This window comes from Apus apus, chromosome 8, assembly GCF_020740795.1.
Source record: "Apus apus isolate bApuApu2 chromosome 8, bApuApu2.pri.cur, whole genome shotgun sequence".
Lineage (NCBI taxonomy): Eukaryota > Metazoa > Chordata > Aves > Apodiformes > Apodidae > Apus > Apus apus.
The window spans coordinates 14,058,125-14,077,651 of record NC_067289.1 but is presented as its reverse complement, the minus strand read 5'-3'; the positions used below and the strand labels follow the sequence as shown (position 1 = coordinate 14,077,651).

Sequence of the window (19,527 nt, the reverse complement as noted above, 5' to 3'; positions counted from 1 at the left end):
CTTTAATTGGCTTAGTCTTTATTCATCTGATGAGGGTGATGTTGGTAGCAGAAGTGTAACTGTTAAGAAGGGAGACAGCAAAGATGCTTACAATAAAAGATTTGTTGGACAATCAGTCTCAAAGAAGAAACTGCTGAATTAAATAGAAAAGCACTCTACATTTTTTTTCCTCCTAAAAAAGTCAGCCAGTAATAATTTAATTCAAAGAGAAAATATAATTTGAAATTTCAGCATCTTTCTCAAATAATTTTGTCATAATGGCCTGAACAAGGAGCTTATGTGTTCAGAAGTTTGGAGAAAAGGCAACCAAATTAGTTTGTATGGTAATATCTGCTATGTCTCCCACAGATGTTCCCAGAATTCGGTCCTTAGATGCAAAAGATGCAAAAGCATTACCACCAATTCTTGTTCTTTCGGGTTTTTTTGCAGTAAGACGCTTGGAGAAGAATGTAAAGGAAGTGCTTGAAGATTTTGCTGAGGACAATGAAAAAAAAGTGAAGCTCCTAACTGGCAAGAGGGTCCAGCTTGCAGAGGATCTTAGTAAGTACCTACTTGATAGTGTTTTGGAACTAACTTGAAATGAAGAAAATTATGACCACTGTCCTTGAGAAGACTTTAATGGGATACGAGTTGTTGATGTACTTGCATTTAGTTAATATCACAGATGGAATTCTTCTTAAACAAGGTCAGATTATACTGATTCAAAGGTGAGCATGGGTAGTGTGATAAAACATCATAATTTACACTAGATGTAAATTCACTGATGCAAGTGTGTTGCATCAGTATATTGAAAACTGTAGTTAAAACAGTAATGTTGTAAAGGGAAGTTGTTGTTTTTCTAGTACAACATCCGTAATCCACACCTCAGAGACCTGTCTCTGGGTGATTCAGTCTTGACTGTAAGGAAGTTTTGATCCCATCTTCTAAGTTACTGGGTGAAATACACATCCTTCCTACAGATAATACTTACTTTTAATGCAGGTTAGCTGGAAATACTTTTGAGTTACTGGTCAGCTTGTTTCAGGCTAGGTATACAGAAACAAAACCTGACCATGAGATTTAACAAGGAAGACATTCTAGCAGATTTAGCCTTCCAGAAGGTTTACAGTAGTTTTAAGCAGTTGAATCACCCAAAAAGTGGCTTTGGTCAATGTAGTAGGATTTTAAATAAGGGATGATCCAGGCTGAGGTGATACTCCTGTTTACCTGCACATCCAATAAGGTTTACACTGACTTTGAGCTGATGGGGTTTGCTCTTGCACATATGTGCAAGATATATAAATGTCTGCATGTGAACATCACAGGTGACCTTTCTTCCTAGACCTTTATTTTGCATTTAATGTAAAAACTAATTTTCTCTTAAAATACTATTCAGATATTTACTTCAGAATAAATTAATTCTGTGGTCAGTGTTTCCTCTTTTATTGAGCAGTGTTCTTATACCCAGGCTTCAGTGGGCCAGAGAAGCTTCAGTTGCTGTTTGTTTCCTAAGTATGAAATATGTCTACAATTTTTTGCCCCCAAAATGTCATATAAAACAAATATTTTTCTATATCTAAGGATTTATATTTAGTAGTTGCTAGTTTGGTAAAAATCCCAGTCAGTTATACTATTTGTTGCTACAATATTTTGGATTTGTGAGTAGGAGTTTTAGAGAATTCACGGCTAATTGTCTGGGTTTTTTGACTGATCTCTGAAACTGCTGATGTGAGTGTATAATTTTTATGATGGGTTCATAATTCTCTCCAAAGGCCCGGTATCAACCTTTATGGTACCATACTTTTAGAGTGGGTGGAATGTGTTTTACAAAATAAGACTTTTTCCTCTCTCTGTATAAGACTAAGGTAAAACTAGTGTTAGCCTGCATAGTGTGACAGATATTTAAGGAGGAAGTTACCTTCTTGTGTTAGTGAGCAGTGCTGCTTGCTTTCTTGATTTGGTACTGGATGTTAATTTTTTTTCTGGGTAAATACCAGTACGGAGTGAAACTTGGTGATTTTGATTTTCCCTAAATATTCCAAGTTTCAAAACAAAGCGAAGGAGCAGTAGCAAATACATAATGTTTAAGTTAATCTTTGTTTTGCACCGAAATCAACTTTGAATTTTTGCATTGTCAATTTTACTTCTCACCAGCTTCAGGAATAACCTCCCATTTCAAACCAGTAACAGCTGGGGTCCTTATTTTGTAAACTAAGGCCAGAGCTGTAAGAGCAGTCCCTGTGTGTGTTTATAATCCACGGTACCTGTGTTAGTGTATATGCTTAAAGTTTGTAGTACCCTTTCATAAATTACTGTGTAGCCAAAACACCAGTCCCTGCACTGTATTTCTTTAGATTCAAGAGGTCACAGATCCCACATGCATTTTTCTAAGGAAATAATTTTAATTCAGTACCAAAAGAGCTATGAAACGTGCTGCTTTATTGTGCCTGTGGGAAGATTTTAAAACTAGTACTGCTTAGTTCTGTAGTCAAGTCAGCTATGTTCTCTCTATTTTTCCATGCTTTTATTGCTAAGTGGTTATAGTTTTTATGGGCAAATGACGTGAAAAAGGGATTTCTTTGTCTTTCCCTTAGTGAATAGAGTACTTCTCTGTGGTGAAGGCTTTCTTTTTTTATACTCCTGAGACAGACTTTGCTAGCATAGAGCATTGAACTCTCAGATGGCTGTACAATTTCCTTCCTGCAGCATTCAGTGATGATTGGGACTCTGCTTAAGGAAAGAAAAACCTAACTCCCCCAAAACACATTCATAAAGTATTTGTGTTTGAATTAGGAATGTAATGGAAGGGATCTGAATCATGAAGTCCAGTCTCTCTGTTCCAAGCAGCTGTGTTTATATAACCCAGCTCATTCACATATCTTGAGTTCCATCTTTAAATCAGTTAACTTGTTGGGGCTCACTATTGAGACTGAAAACATGCTCCAGGATGTCATTCCTTTGATATTTAGAAACAGTCTTTTAGTTTCCATTCTAAATTTGTAAATGTGAGGCTGGGATTCCCTTCCTGATTGGAAACTGTACTTGTAAATCTAAATTTATATACCTGAGGTTGGGATGCTGGAAACACCATCTCACTTCAGTTACATCAGTCTGTTAATGCTGGAAGTGTTTCATTGTTTGTTCAGAATCCTGGTTAATGTAAAACTGTTTCTGCCATGGGTGACCCAGTTTCATGAGAGCTCATATTAAGACTCAAAACTTACTTGAACAGTTTTTGTTATTTGTATTCTACAGCCTTGAAAGGTATTTTACCCCTATATAAGGATGTTCCTTGATGACCTTTGGGCCTTGAGTCTTGCTGCTTCTCAGTGCTTATTTCTTGGGTTTTACTCTAGATATTTTCAAGAGTGTAAACAGAACTTTTGAACCCTTTCTAATAAATTACATGTTTTATAATTTCCTGAAGGCTACATTTAAAAAAAAAAAAATTAAATATAATGTGAATATACTCCTTATCATAAGTATCATCATTATACTTGTACCAAAGAGCAGTTAACTAAGTTGATGGAAATAAAGAAGCACTAGGAGTACAGACCATCTGGAAGAAAGGATCATAAGATTCAAAAAGAGGCAGAGCAGAAGATGAGTAGCTGAATTGGAAACATTATTTTTAAAATGTCATAAAATGCAATCAGTCTGTAAGAAAACCTGTATTCAAAGAGACTTGTGGTCACTATGTCCCAGTGTTCTGTCCCTGGCAATAAGCAGGCGTGGGTACTTAGGAAACAGCATAAGAACAGGTTAAGCATACAGTAGTACTCATCTGGTGTGTTCTCTCAGCATCTAACAATCTCTGGTTCCAAGATCTCCTAGTTATCTTCGTGATTAATAGCCTTTCATACATATTTTTTTTTCCTCCTGTGAGTTTCTCTAATTGCTTTTTGAACTCATGTAAACTTTGGCATCTGCAACATCCTGTGGCAATTAGTTCCAGAGTTTAACTACACATTGTGTGAAAAAGTACTTCCTTTTGTTTGTTTTTAAGCCACCTGCCAGTTTCATTTGGTTCTCCTTAGTTGTTGCACTGAGGAAGGCATTCAGTAATCTTTCCTTGTTTTTTATGCCAGTCATGACTTTAAAGATGTTTATGCTATCTGTGCTTGCTCTTCTTTTTCCTGGCTTGAAAAGTTCTCATCTGAGTAGTTGTTCTTTGGCTGGACATTGTTTCATAGCTTCCATCAGCCTTGCCACTCTTTTCCTCTTTCTTAGTTGTACTAGTTCAGACTATTTTCTCCTGTGTTTGCTTTTAAATTTTCCAAAGTGACTGACACTGAACATTGATGCAGGCTGCCTCTGAACTTACTAAAATTTTTCACATTTTAAATGTATTTTAAAATGTGGGAATTTTTCTGCCAAATTTGTCAAAACAGTAAAACTACTGGCATTTCCTGAGTTTCAGGATCTTTTTGATGGCAATGCTAAAATAGGTTATTTATAAAAGACAAATCTTTGAAGTCAAACCTTCCCAAGAGCTATATATATTTTTATTATGTTTTCCAGTATTGAGCAGTGCACTTCTTTACTGGATAAAAAATAAATACATAGGTGAAAGAACTTGATTTCAAGTTAGTATTTTTTCTGCTGTTTTATTTTTAACACAAATGATAGAGTAGTAATTTCAGCAGAAATACTCTATAGCTCTATGCAAAATTCATAGTGTGTAGATTAATCTTAAGTCTGTAGACTGCTTTTTAACATGGCTGTTTTGTTGTTGGTAGCTCCCAGAACTACGTAATTGTTGCCAGAATTCCCCTCTGCTAGACTTGCTCTTTTTATATAGAGGGCCAAAGGAAACTTGCTCAATCGTGTGAACTTTGTGCAATGATTAAGCTGCCATACAACTTTCCAACACGAGATGGCAACAAATGACCTTTCTAGAAGGTACGAGGAGGATGAGCATCGAGCAGCCTCTGGTTACTTTTTCTTGCTTTTTGGTGCTCAAGCGTGGCTTAAACTGTGGACGCTGAGTTCTTGGATGTTAGGCTTTTTCCTCTGGGAGGAAGATGCGTGAGCCTAGCCTTGTCCCTCTTGTTTTCCACTCTTCTGTTTTTTTATGAAGAATGTAAGTGATGGTCGCTTGTTCTCAGTTATGCATTTTTCATTAGTTTAGTATTAGTTTAATAAGCTCTGTTAATAAAATACTGTTATGAATTGAGTGCTTGAATCATTTCAGAAGGGAAGTGGTGTCTTCCAGTGTCTTACCCTAAACCCAAGCTACATATACACGTATTGCAGTAACATTTAAAATGTGCTAGGTGGTGCACACTTTTGCATTGAATACTTCAGGTGAATCCTAGCCAAAGGCAGTCAGCAGGAGCTTTGCCATTGACTTCATTAGAGATGAAATTTCAGACTCCAAAGAGATACACGTGCTCTATCTTTGCTTGTTTCTTCTTCTTTATTCCTTTTAAACAGCTAAACTATGAATGTTGCAAAAGCATCTTCTATGTGTATAAGAAACACATATAAGGATAGTACATGCCAAGCATCTTTCCTAGGTCATCATGCAATTCATCCAGCATCCTGTTTCTTCAAAAATTAAAAAGGGAAAAGAAAACCCAGAGCTTCACCAAATTATAAGTAAAACCATATGCATTTACTCAGGGAGAGTCACTGGCAGGAGGTGAGAAGAGATTGCAGAGATTGCAGAATGCCTGTGGAAACTTGATCCTGAAATTACTAGGTATGGATGTGAAGGGATCAGCCTCCAAGTTCATTTGTCAGTAGTACTGACACCTCTACAGGTGTCATGGGCCAGCTGAGGCTTCGTTCTGCACAAAAGCTTTTTGAAACTTTGGAGGAGTGAGCCCTCACATGAAGAAAAGATAGCTTAGGGCCATTTGTTTAAATTGTCATATATTTGTAAGGTTTGAAATATAACAGTTTGCAGAACTTAATTATTTTCTTAGACTGAAACACATAAAAACTAAATAAATGTTTCCGTAAATATTTTCAAGTTTTATATCTAAAGCCATTGCTTTAAAGTCACTGATTAAATTAACTTTTTTCCCTTGTTTTGAATCCATTCATGTCTAATGTAAACCTTTTGCAAACTTCAAGCATGAATGATTTAATATCATACATGCATATAATAAACTTGCCATTTTTAATGGAGTTTGAAAGCTAATGGTAGCTAAGGTTGGTACTTCAGGTGCAAGTTGCTGATTCAGGATCTGGAATTCCTACAATGTGTTTGGCTAAGCTGAGAGGGCTCTGTCATGTCTGTTGTATGTCACAAACTGATTTAAATCCAAGTGAGTCTCCTTTTTTGTTGTGTAGGTATGCAAAGTTGAGGATAAAGTCTGTGACCAGTACTTTACAGATAATGACTTGCTCTGTGGTTACCTTTTCTTTGCTTTCTTTGCTGTTAGTTGAACAATAAAAATGTTGTGTGAAACTAATCCTATATTGTGGTCATTACTGTAGCCTAATTAAATTCCAGTCCCTTGAGGTGGCTTGTCAACACTGTTTTGATTTGACCTCTATCCTTCAAGACATTGTTGATTACAATGTTGATTAAGATCTAAAAAAAAAAAATCTAAAACATTTGCTTCCATTTACTCTTTTGTTAGGAGCTCCTAACTTTTTTAAAAGGTCACAGTGTTTCATAAGGGGCAAGGCTCAGCTGTAGGAGAATGATCATCTCTCAAATAAGTAGACCTTTGGTAATTTTTCCCTAGAAACCAGAAGTAGACAAAACAGCTCAAAAGCCAGTGATTAGTAGTCCTTAAATCAATCCTTAAGGTGCTTGTTCAGATCCAACAAGGTTTGCAGTGTTTACAAAACTGAAGGGGGGAAAAAAAGTATAATTTTGAAGATACTTGAATGCAGAGCCCAAATGTTGTCCCTGCTGCACAAAGACAGGCATGGGAAAGAGGAAAGCATTGTAGAAAATCCAAATGGAGGAGTAATTTTACAAGAATCTGCAGAATTGCTGATATTTTGTGCACTCATTTCTTCCACAATGCCTAATTATTGGAGTTTCGGAAGCTACATCAGTAAAAACAGTCTCTCACCAAAGTGGCAGCAGTCTTGCTTTGTTCCTTTCAGCAGGTCACAGCAGTGAGGAGTACTCAGTTACAAGTCTGATCCTCAGCAGAATGTCACAGCAGGAGAAGTGGCCTTCTAACCAGACAAAAGCAGAGCACCCATTTTCCTCTGGGAATCCCCAAACAGATCTCCAGCTTCTGATAAACATGTGCAGGGTAGCTGCAATCTTCAGAGCCTCCTGCCAGCAGCTTCCCTCAGGACATTAATATGGCCTGCATCTTATCAGAGGCTGATTGTCATTTAGAGCACATTCATTTCTGCCCAAATCTCAATCAATCAAATAAAGTGTTTGTGTGGGCCATCTGTGTCTAATGAGTTCAAGCTTGTTTTGGTGTCACCAGTGTGCTGGTGGCAGTATGACTCCTGTGCTCCCTTGGAGCTCTGCTGAGGTCCTGGTGCTCCATGGCACAGGAAATCCAGAGGCAGCATTCTTGGGATCAGTCTATGCAATCATGTCTTCAGTTTCTGCTACCTCTGAACATGACCAAGTTAACAAGTCATCCCGTTTTTTTTGGTAGATTTGCTAACTGTCTGGTACTCTGTTAGAATGCAAATTAATTTTTTGTGAATGATTATCGTGTTTTAATTCCCTGTAGGTAATTTATGAAATTAACCCAAGCAAGTGTTCTTTGACATGAAAGATACTGGTTGAATGTTTAAGTTTTATCTTCAATTTTTTTTTTCCTTTGAGTTTTGGGGCAGCTGCATGAAACTGATGAATTCAAACCACAAGAATGTGTAGGACGGTCTGTGTCAAAGAGCAGATAAGGTGGTTCCTGCTTTGTGTCATGGCATCTTCTCTGAGGGAAGTAAATCCTCAAGGGAGAACATACATCACTTGTAAACCTCCTGTGATGGAGTGATGGTTTACTTAACTTAAGAATCCCAGATGACCCAAGTCTGTCTGCTGTGATTTCTTAAAGTTATTGATGAAGAGTTAGGCACTGATGTCCAGATTCTAGAACAGATCCTTACAAAGTTCAGCACATTCATCACTGACTAGGCGAAGCCTATCATTTAAAGCTGACATTGAAAAATAATGATAAACTGCTACGTGAGTAATGACATATTTAATGCCTGTGACTCTTACCCTAGACCCATGTCTATTGTACTTGAGAGTGGTTCTAGCCTTGTCTGCCAAATTTATTTTTTTCCTAAAATTTCCTTAATGATGCAAGAATCAAAGTATCTAATTGGATGCTATTTTCTTAGTACTGGTTGCTTTTGAGGTTACTTATTAAAATTTAAATAAGTACTTATCATGGAGATATCACTATTTGTATAAATGCAAATTTTTAAACTGACCAATGTGTGTGTGTTTGTTTTGAACTACTATGGAACTGTGGAGTTTACCATTCACATTTCTAAAAGCAGAGGAAGTCAGTGTCCGTGTCGGTTGCACGTTGTTGACGTAGTGGAATCCAATTGGCTTGTAATTTGGAAGTCTATATGAAAACAAAAGTGATGGAACTATTTTCAGCTAGGAATGATAACAAACTAAGAAAAAATAGTAGAATAACTTTTTCTTTAGGGCATGATGTCTTAAGTTTCTCACGATCAAAAATGAATTTGTTTATGATTAAGATATTTTGTCTAATCACCATTTCATTTTCTGGCATTATACTTTAGAGAGACTTTGACATAGTCCTGGTAGTGTATTTCTTTGTTATCTAGCAAACTTCTGAGTATGCTTTATCATGGGTGGAAAACTAACATATATAATTAATTTCTTACATTCCCTTCAAAGTTTTTTAGCCTTAAGGTTACAGTGGTCTTTACCACAAGTAACTTACTTTTATAGCTGTATACATCATTTCTGCAAAAGAAAGTTGTTTGGTTGTGTTTTTTTACATCACTGGATGAATCATCAGGTAATGTTTCTGGTTTACCTTTATACTTTTCACTACCTTGACCCAAAATAATGGGCGTCATCATGTTCAGATTCATTCTAGCTTGACAGTTTCGATTTTGAAATTTAAATCTGTAAGTCTGATTAAAGATGGGAGTCTGTTTTGTGAGCTTACCTTGTCATTCTGCTACAAAGCTCCTTCTAGCTGTCTAGTAAGCAGCACAGCTTCATCTGTTGAAAGATTCAGTTTTAATGAAAAATCTAAAGTAGAGACAGAAAACTGAAAGCACCCAAGTCCTCCCTTGCTATTGCAGGCATCGTGACTCTCATCAACTTGCAGCCTAATATAGATTAATAATAATAATTTGCACATTGAGCTAACCTTAATGACAGTATAGAGATGTACACTAGTTTGTGACCTCACTTGTGAATCTGGGGCATCTATAGATCAAGACACTGAATGATTAATAATCTACAAATTGATCAGCACAAAGCACAGTTCCTAATACTAAGAAGTATTATTAGTAATGCTAAAATAATGTTCCAATGCTGAATACCTTGTAAAAATAGCTGAAGTGTTTTCAGACAAGGTCTCTTCTGCTGCTCCTTGGTTATCTTTAGTCTGAAATAAAGGTAATACTGTTTTTCATAGGCAGCTGATAGCTTTGCTTAGCTATGATATGCAGGGATTAATAATTAGTATGATATTAATACTTACAACAAAACTTACTTTGGTGATGGTAGCTGTGATTGTTTCCTTTTTTTGGTCTAAAATTGCTTCTTAAGACTAAGATTTTATTATGTTTCTACAGCAGGCTAAAAATACAATCTAGAGGTGAGCTTTTCCTGTTTTAGAGGTGGATTCACCTACAACAGGGAAAAGAAGAAATGTGCACTTTGTATTAAAAGTGTACTTGTAGGATACAGCATCCTTGGTGTTTTCTCCTGCTAATGTCTTGCAAAAGGAGATTTTCAACCAGGTCACCAGCAGGCATTACTGATGAACTCATATCCATTGATATGTTTACTGGTCTTTGGAGATTTTCATAGTGATATTAAAGTATGTTTAGAGCTTGTGTCTTCTTCTAGGGTTTAAGATAAATACTTCTGAAAGGACACTGAAATATTATCTTTATGTATTTAATAATAGAAGCATCTCACTTCATCAACTTGGATTGCTAGAGCATGTTTCTGTCCTCATTGTCTTTCTGCTAACTGCACTGCAGGTGTTCCAGATGTTGCTCTGATTGAGATACCTTTTCTCTCAGGATGGCAAAGGGATTTAAAGCAAGTAGAAAAAGTGTCAGTAACTCTGAATATAATGGTGGTTGTCTAGCTTTGTGTGTGAGAGGGAAAGCCTTGTATTTATAAATGTATTTACAATATTTTTGTATCATAATTATCCCATTTCAGTGAGCATAATTTGAAGTTAAAATGTCAAACTGGCTGCAAATTTAAATCTCATAGATTGTTATGTTTCTTACTTATATTACAACAAAGGAGGGCTACTATAATGTAGCATAAGCATCTTCATTCAGCCTAACTACTAGTAACTAAAGAGTATGCCAGTTCTTTTCTGCAAGCTTGCACTTTAAAGGCTGTATATTTTTAATGATTCATGGAATTACTACGCGACCTATTATAAATTCCATTTAAACTTTTCAGGGTTCTGCAGTGCTTTTATTACACTAATGAGCTAATTGTTTAAGACTCATTCACATGATTCATCCTCCTGCTCAGCCTTTTTAAAAAAACTTTTAGCTGCCTGAAACTCTCTTGACAAACCAATATTTATAGCAGTTTGACAGCAGGATGAGGAAGAACGGTTGTCTTTGCAACAGCTTAAAGGAAAGGCCTTTCCAGCACCCAGCCATGCAGTTACAATCTTGACCCTTTCTTAAGCAGTGAACATACATACAGCAGACAAGCAGCACCTCCCATGTGTTTTCTTGACCCTTTGACTGTCCATTCACTTCCCATCTGTTTTGCAACCTTAAAGGAACAGAGGAGGCCCTCTACTTATAAATCTGTCTTTGCAGCTGATAAATGATGTGCTGTCTCTTTAAGGGCAGCCTGGGTGGTTTTGCCCCCCACTGACCTCCCCCACCCCTGAAAATTTCAGTTTTCCTCTTGGCCTCATCCAGAGGAAAACATGGTATGTGAACAAGAGGAAACTGGCCAAAAATGTGATGGGTAGTTTCAAAGGATTTTCTAAAATTCAGCAGGACGTGACCTTGCAGTGATGAGTAGATTGTAGTAGCTGTGGCTGGGTGAGACAAGAGAAAGCGTGTTGATGCAGGTCTTGTAGCTGTGGGTGAAAATGTGCTTTCTGGGACATTATTTGGAGTGGCTGTGAGTGTGCTGCCTCGAACTGTCTTTAAACAAGAAGTGAAACTTTTGTGTGGCCCTCAGAAAATCCAGGTATGCAGTACAAAGGGCTGAGCTCCAGAGATTCCCCGCCCCCTCCCCGACACCTCCTTCTCCACCTGGCTGCTCACAGGGGTGGTACACAGCTAGGGGGTTTGTGTCTTAGGTAGCCCTAAGCTACAGGTTGGCTTTCAATAGGAAAGGATGGATTCACATGTCCAGTTTTTAATGCTGTGCTTCTGGGCATTCTGATTAAATCTGACTAGACTGGGCTTTCCTTTTTACTAGAGGAAAGATGATGCATTCACAGCAGTAAAATAAACATTTCTGCTTCCGTGGTCAATTAACCATAACATAGAAGTAGAATCGCAAGCAGTGAGAATGTTTATAGGCAAATAAGGGATTGAAAAAGGAGGAGGAAAACTGAAGTCTGAGCATAATCCAAAGCAAAAGGAGTACAATCCTCAACTTTAAAATATCAAAGCCATGTAATCCTTAGTTGCAGGTAGGGATCACTTTAATGTGCAACAGGAGGATTTGGGATATTAACACATTTTTACTGTGGTTGTTTCATGCTAGTAGTTTCATCAAAGTACAAAATAAAGTTGGATTTGTGTCCAGAAAGATTTTACAATTTTTTTCTTGGTGTTGCAACTGAAATTTGGTGTCATGCAGGCAAACTTGTAAACAGGGGAAGTGAAAACTTTTTGCCTAAAATACTCAAGCAGTTTTCTCACTTGTGGCACAGACAGACACAAGCATCTTTAAAATTCTGTGCTAAAACTACTGGGTTTATATTATTTAAAAATTATTGGGTTTTTACAGGTAAGTATGTACAATTTGAATGTCTCAAAATACATTTTATGAAGCATAAGCAAGATAGGTTTTGTGGGCAAAGACCATGTTTTATTAAACCAATAAAGGCAGTTGGAAATATATATATTAAAAAACTTTCTTGCTACTTAGAGCATGGCTGAAATAAATCAGTAATATACTTTGCTTTTGTAATGTGTGTTTAACATCATTTTGAGATTATTTGGCCTTACCTCAGGAGATTTGTTTGATAACTCACTTTAGGTCTTTCATTTGAGGAGTGATTCCCCAGCTTCTGCACTGTTAATTAGTAGATAAGCACTCCTTGTCACACTGAGTATTTCAGGGGTTTCCCTTCAGACCAGTTTGTCATACTAGGAAAAGCAAGCTTTGTCTGTAGCTGCATTTTTCTGTGTTCACAATTTATCCAGTCCCTCATTACAGATCAATTAGTCTGGTTTTGAGCCTTTTAGATTTAGGATCATAGGTTTCATGAAAAGAAAATGATTGGGTAGCAATATCGTTTTGTATGGGGATCAGGAGAGACTGAGTATGAAAGAGAATCTCAAGATGTCTGAATAAAGAATTTCCACATTCTGTCAGTGAAGTTTTATGGGATATGGAGGGAGGATTATGGCAATATTCATGACCAGATCAAGAAGCATAGTGAGTTGGTGTATGAACCAGCTTATCTTTTAGGTAAACATGGGGTAAATGGGAAGTAGAATAGCCATTCATTGCCCCTTGGCTACTGAATTTTACATGGAAACAAGGGTTTAGTTACAGTTACTCTTCATTTATTTGATTTGGGTTTTGATCACTGTTTAACAGGTGCTGGAAAAATTATGTATTTATAAGTTCAGGTCTCCATCAAAACTACCAAAGACCATGTCATCTTTCTGGAATCCAGTGTAAGCAATAGTATATATTTAAACTTCTGCAGTATCATATAAGAAGAATATAGTACTTTGACAGCTTTCTGTGATATTGGAGCATTGTATAACAGTGCTAGGATAGTTCAACCTGTTACAAAAATATTTTGGTAGCAAGCCAAATGCTTTTAATCTGTGACTTACTTGTACATGGAAAAAGAGTATCACAAAACACAGAAAAAGCAACAGGTCTCCTCTCTCTCTTTCTTAATTTACATATATTTCAAGTATTCATATCTGAAACCTAGATTATATTCTGGGTATGGTATGTTGATAAACCTTCCTCAAAATAAAATTACTATAATTTACAAGCATAAGGCACTAATATTTTTTTATCTAGGTCAATTAAACCCCTGTAAATATGGGTATATAGAATGTGCATTTCACAGAGAACTTCCCCAAGTAAAGATGGGTGACATCTGACTCTCAAATTGTAACAATTAATTGTTTTTCTAAAAGCAGTGTCACAAGGTTGCTGATGAAGCTGTGGGCAGTTATCCCAGCATTGCAGACCCTGTACTTGCATTCTTTAGAAGAGTTCTGCCCAAGCATTTATATTTACTGGTTTATGAAGATTAGTGTTGTGTAAATGCGTAACTCTGCCATTAGCCTATTTTAAAAGTAATCCAGTTTATCAGGCTGCTTCTCTCTCTCCGTGCTACAGAATGGGCTTGTGGGAAAATGTTATAGGTTGACTGAGGTCTGCTGCTGCAAAAGGCTTTACTACTGCTAGGAATACAGGGCATAGCATGAATAATTGCAGCTATTTGGCAGTCATTGTAACTGCTCTTTTTTAAGAATAGCCAGCATGTTTTTTCAAAGTATTAAATTACCTCATGACCTCATAATTATTACAGTTAAGCAGTCATTTCAATTCAGTCCAAGTATAAAAAATAATATCAGGGCAATTTTAGTATGTCTGTTCTCTGAGCAAACACAGCTGATTCAGTATATTCTGGTGGAATACATATTTGCTATCCTATTACTTTAATATGCCCTAATCAGAAAATTAAAATAGATTTTGTTGGCACAAACCCTTTTTTTTAAGGGTGGAATAATAATTATAGATTTTTGCTGATGCTATTAATTTTCAGGACTGTAATATTTCATTAGCAAGAGGTAGAGAAGGGAATTTATTTCCATTTAATACTGCTAAATCTGCCTGCTTTCACCAAGTCTAATGGCTTGATCAATATAAAGAACATACTTGGGAAAAGCATGTCGCAATTAAAAAAATCCACATCAAAAATAAAGCTGTTGAAAGCACAACATAAAGAGATCTTCTGGATCACAAGATCTAATCTCCAGTTGTCACTGGCAACTGCTGCTCATTTTGGAGAGTGAGGTCTGGGATTAATAATTTACAAAAATCTGTCAGCTCTGTCCAAGCTAATAGGACTTGATTTCAAAGGCTAATTTTTTAAACCTAGACCATCAGCATTGGAAGCTGAGCTAAGTAGTTGCTTAAATAAATGCCATTGAATTAATGTTAACATTATGCAAGAAGTTTATATACTAACATACAAACAATATGTATTTTTTTTCTTTTAAAAAATAGTAACAAAAACACTTTGATTATGCTGAGTAGAAAGCGATCGTGGGATTACTGTTTTTTTCATTGGCAGCTTTCAAAGATTCTTCTGAACTGAATCAAGGATTTTTTTTAATTTTATTTTTGTTTTTTTCATGGTAAAGGCTCCTGCTGTTTCTTTCAAGATACAGCTTTTGCCCTCATACTGGCTGTAATCTTCTTGTGATATTAAAGTACTTTAATTTCAGCTGATTTTTATTTTTTTTTAAAAGAAAGTTCTTTGGTGTTTTCTGTAGGACCCAGAGTGTGTTTCTGCCTGGCTGTACATCTGTGTTTGTAGATAAGCACCACTGGGGAAGGGGACATGGATGTGTTGAAAGCACACATGGCTTGCCCTTCGTCACCTAACAATTGTGTCATAGAGATACTAGTTTGAGATTTCTTCATCCTTTTGCAGGCTATTTTCCATATTCTATTTCAAATGCAAACTAAAATTCTTCTGTTAGAACAAGGGTTTTGTTGAGTTTGTGTTATTCCTGTCATTATTATAATTACTTTAAAATTGATTTCATAACCATCTGTGTGATTGTTGCTTCATTACTGGATGAAACTTTGAGTTCCCTTAGCTGTATTCTTAGAGCATTCTCTTTGGAGGTAATATGTTTTTTTCACTCTTCCTTATGTATCCCATTTAAGGCTGATCAGTTAATTTTTTTTCTGTTTTGCTGTTCTTTTAGCTCAGCAATGCAAGTTCATAACATATGGTGTTGCTAAAGAGAAGAAAACATTCATAAAAGATTAAAAAAAAAAAAAAGCTCAGACCTTGTATTTCATACAAAGGAACATATGGCTTTAATCCAATAGTATTTTTAGCTTGCAAAAAAAATGGTCGGTGTTTATGCTCGTCTAACTTATTTTTGGTTGTCCTGCTGCTCTCCCCCTGTTCCTTCATATTTCTGAAGTGTGTGTTTTTCATGGCTGTAATCACGCACAGAAGGAGCTTCAAATGAGGATGTGGTGAGAGAGAAGCAGGAAACCTCGCAGGCTTTGGATTCCAGCTATGTTCCAAATCTTGCCTCATATGCAATGTAATAAATCAAATAGGTTGAATGATGACAAGTGTTGTTCAGAATTGAGAAAAGAGTGGAAAAATGCCTAAACTCCAGATTTTTTTGCAATCGATGTTGCATTTTCATTCTTAGTAACCATTTGTAGTGGTGTGGAAGGCATGTTTTTGTAAAGAAATAAACTCCCAGCTTTAGTATTTATATAAAATAAGTTTCTGCACCCACCTGGTTACTACTGAAATGCAAGGAAATAAAGTGCAAGTTTTAAGCATTCTTAACATTGTCTGTGCCCTTTTGAAGAGGTGTCTTGAATTTGATTCTCTGAAATTCTCCCTGCTGAAAGGGCACTAGCTTTCAACTCTGTTTAGAATGATTAGTAGTGTTTGTTACACTTTCTGTGGAGAATAAGGATATTTGATTAAAACAGAAAGGGATGAGGGGACAATGTTTAAAAGAGAACAAATTTATGGTACAAGTGTACAGTACTTACTGCTGTGCATGATGAAATGGAAATTTCACTTTTTTTGAAAGACAGTGTTTCTAGGATTGGATTGTTTTAGTAAATTTTTTAATTATTAAATTAGCAAGATAATCATAAATGCATTTGTAAAAGTTGTTAAAATGGGTTTTGTTTATTTTGATTTAGAAAAGTGTTCTAAATCTTAGTAATTAAGACACTAAATACATAGGAATATACTGATAACAGCATGTTTTTCTTCATGTTTTCAGGTTTATGCGTTTGTTGTTTTGGGGTTGTGGTTTTTTTTTCTGGGCATGTCCTCAGTTAAGTGGTAGGTATTTTAATGGTGATTTTTTTTAAATTCCTCCAGAAAAAGTTCGGGAAATCCAGGAAAAACTTGAAGCTTTCATAGAAGCTCTCCATCAAGAAAAATAGATTGTTCAAGCAGGTAACTTTGTTTAGAACATAAAAACAACACTACAGTATTTTTACTGTTCAGCATAAAATTATGATCCATGCCTTTTAGATACATGTGTTTTCATACAGACTTTGTGAGAATTCCTTTTTTGTTCTATTCCACTGCCTGGCTGCTGCTGCTTCTGGTTTCTAAAGTGCAGAGCTGTAGTTCTAGCTTTTGTGCTACAAGCAGATATGAAACTGAGTAGAAATATGATTACTGGGTAGTTATGCAGAATATTTTTTTATTACTCTCAGTTTGTTATTTTTATCTGTTAGGAGAAAGAAGTTATAACTAGCTCGAATCAAAATTAAAGGAATTTTTATTCTTTTTTTTGCTGAAAAGCACTGTATATTGTTAGCAAAATGTTTGCATGCTGATGATTCCCAAATTTCTTCTATATTAATTCATGAAAACATAAGCCTAAGTGCTGTCATATATTTTCATACATTTTAAAATAATCTCCTTTTTGTTTCAACAGCAGCTTTACACAAGAATGCAGCCTTTTCCAGGATACCTTGCACAAAGAAGACTGAACAGAAGTGGCTTTTGTGTCCCATTGTTTTTCCTGTCTTTATTGGGAACATCCTGAAGTGTTGGAGGAGTAAGAAAATGGTGTCTCATGCGATTGAGAAGTTCAGTTTAAATCCACCTGCTCTTTTAATTTTGAAGCTACATGCCCATGACTGAAGAATCTGACTTGTGTGACAATGACATAGCTTGGGAGCTTGCAGAAGTTGTACATTTAAGGTTAATTTTTCTCCTGAAAGGAAAAAAAGCTTTTATTTTTGGCATCTGTCTTGTATGGTAGAGCTGGATCAGATTCCATAGAATTATTTTATATTTTGTCATTTTTTTGCCTGCAAATGATCCTCAGAGTTTGAGATAAAGTTTTAGTATTTGTACACTAAAATGCCCTTCTAAGTAATACCATTTGTATTTGTTATGCTCTGTGTTGAAGCATTTTCTGATTTCTCTGGTGCAGATTGAAAAGCATGGTATCCAGATCTTGAGAGGAAGTTGTGGATTTTGTTAAACTCCTAAGCTCTTGAGAGTCATCACCCAAGCAGTTTTTGTAGTGCTTGCAAGTCAAAGTACAGACTGCTGTTCACTGTCATCTTAAAAGGTTTGGCTCAGGAAATAACAGCTGCTTCTTTTACCCATTCTTCCCTAATGTCTGTTGTCACTCTTGAATCACAGCCGGTTACATTTCAATTCTGCCATGCCACAGACTCTGATTTCCTTGTTAACTCCTCCCTTCACTGTGGGTACAAAGTAACCTGATCTGAGTACATGTGAAATGTAGAAAGATGTTCTGTACAATTCCAAGTTGGCAACCTCCTTAACTAAGAAAGGAAAAATACAATTTAATTTTTCTAATAACTACCGTAAGACCAAAATTGCTTTTATAAGAATGTTATGTGTAAGGTTCTTCTGCAACCACTTGATTTCTATTGTTTAGTATAGTAAAAATAGGAAGTAAGTCTATTACTACCTTTCAGTTTTACTATAGAAATGTCACCTGACAAATTCAAGCATGATATAGGGCCTGTATCATAGGTGCCTGGTGATTAATCACCATATTTTTCTGTCCACACTTTGCCATGAATGATCTGGATCCACTTCTGAATGCTTCTGTGGGAGAAGGTACTAGGCCAGAAAGTTTGTTTTGCAGTTGTCTGATTATATGCATTGCAAAATTGACTTAGGTTTATTTTTCCCTTTTGAAAGGCTATTGATTTTTGATGTGTGACAATTAAGAGAGGAATCTGAACATATTCCAACAGATACTGTTTTTGTTTGCTCTTGGAGGAAACAGTACAAAATATGGTAAGATGTTCCCCAAATGTTCAGACATAAAATATTCAGTCAAGTGGATAGAAAGTTAACATAGAGCTATTCATAAAATGGTGTTGAAAGGTTTAAATATTTCAAGGTGATCTAAATGAATGCTTGGGGTATTTCTGTTTTAAATTACTTCCTGAAAATGAGCATTCAAGTATGGAAAAATGTAAAAATGGCTTGTGTCATCATCATTCTCTGAAGATAACTTCAGAAATGTTTGTACAATTCTGAAGGCAGTTATTAAGTTGTATAGCAAGTGAAATAAGTCTGTATTTCTGTTAAATCCCTATTTGTAAAAATGCAAACACCAAAACAAAAAAAAAGAACTTTTGCATTAACTAGAGATCACTGAAACTTCTGTGTAATGTAAATGTTGCATCCAGTGGCCCAGCCTTCATCTCTTACAGTGTGATGTTCCTATACTTTTAGTTCCAAGTTCTCTGTGCTGCTCATCTAAGGCTCAGCATGATGTACTCCATGGAAACTAGGTATTTATTGAATAAAAATGTAACTGAAGAATAATAAAAATGTGGATTTTGAACACAGTGCTATTGCACCTAATTCAGAAGTCACTTTGGCCTTCTTTTTCTCAATGTTAAATTGTGAAAAAGTATTCCGTTAATGGTATTCAAATGTCTGGTTCAGAAGTGCTGTGACAGCACCAAGTTAGTGGTAACTGTGCTAAGTGTTATCTTTTACTATATAAATTAAGGAACCTTTACTGTACCATTTATGTAATACATTTAGACAAAGATCTCTTACGAAAAATCATAATGTTGAAATCTTATCTCTGTGTCAGTTTAAGGAACTGATATTCCAAATATAAATGAAGACTGGTTATGGAGTATTAGTTTCAAGTGCATTTAAAATAAACATGCTCATTGGGAGAATGGGTTTGAAAATTATAGAGCAGTCACTTTACCAACTCATGAAATCAGGAATGTTTCTTTCTTTTTTCTTTTTTTTAGATAAAGTTTTTACAAAATCAGTTGAAAATACCATTATTCACTGTAAGACTGTGGTAATGAAGAGGCTGCATATTTGCTCCACAAAGCCTAAATTGCAGACATGGACATGTTAGGATCAGTGAAGGATTAGAACTCTGCATTCACTTGATTTAATGATTAAACTAACCAAAAATGGTCTTGACAAATAA

General features: G+C 35.8%; 1 protein-coding gene across 10 annotated transcripts in view; it reads left to right on the top strand.

Annotated features, from left to right (window-relative positions):
* The window catches only part of OPA1 (OPA1 mitochondrial dynamin like GTPase), a 52,302-nt gene extending 33,370 nt beyond the window's left edge, over window positions 1-18,932 (top strand). For 5 of the 10 annotated variants that reach the window (XM_051626106.1, XM_051626104.1, XM_051626105.1 and 2 more), the window contains 3 exons: window positions 430-540; window positions 16,440-16,517; window positions 17,008-18,932. In XM_051626106.1, coding sequence (XP_051482066.1) covers window positions 430-540; window positions 16,440-16,504 — 176 coding nt within the window. In that variant the 3' untranslated portion in view covers window positions 16,505-16,517; window positions 17,008-18,932. Of the gene's footprint in view, window positions 1-429; window positions 541-7,050; window positions 7,350-16,439; window positions 16,518-17,007 lie in introns of those variants that run through there. The other 5 variants (XM_051626103.1, XM_051626099.1, XM_051626100.1 and 2 more) reach the window with 2 other exon arrangements.
* The last annotated feature ends 595 nt before the right edge of the window (window positions 18,933-19,527 follow it).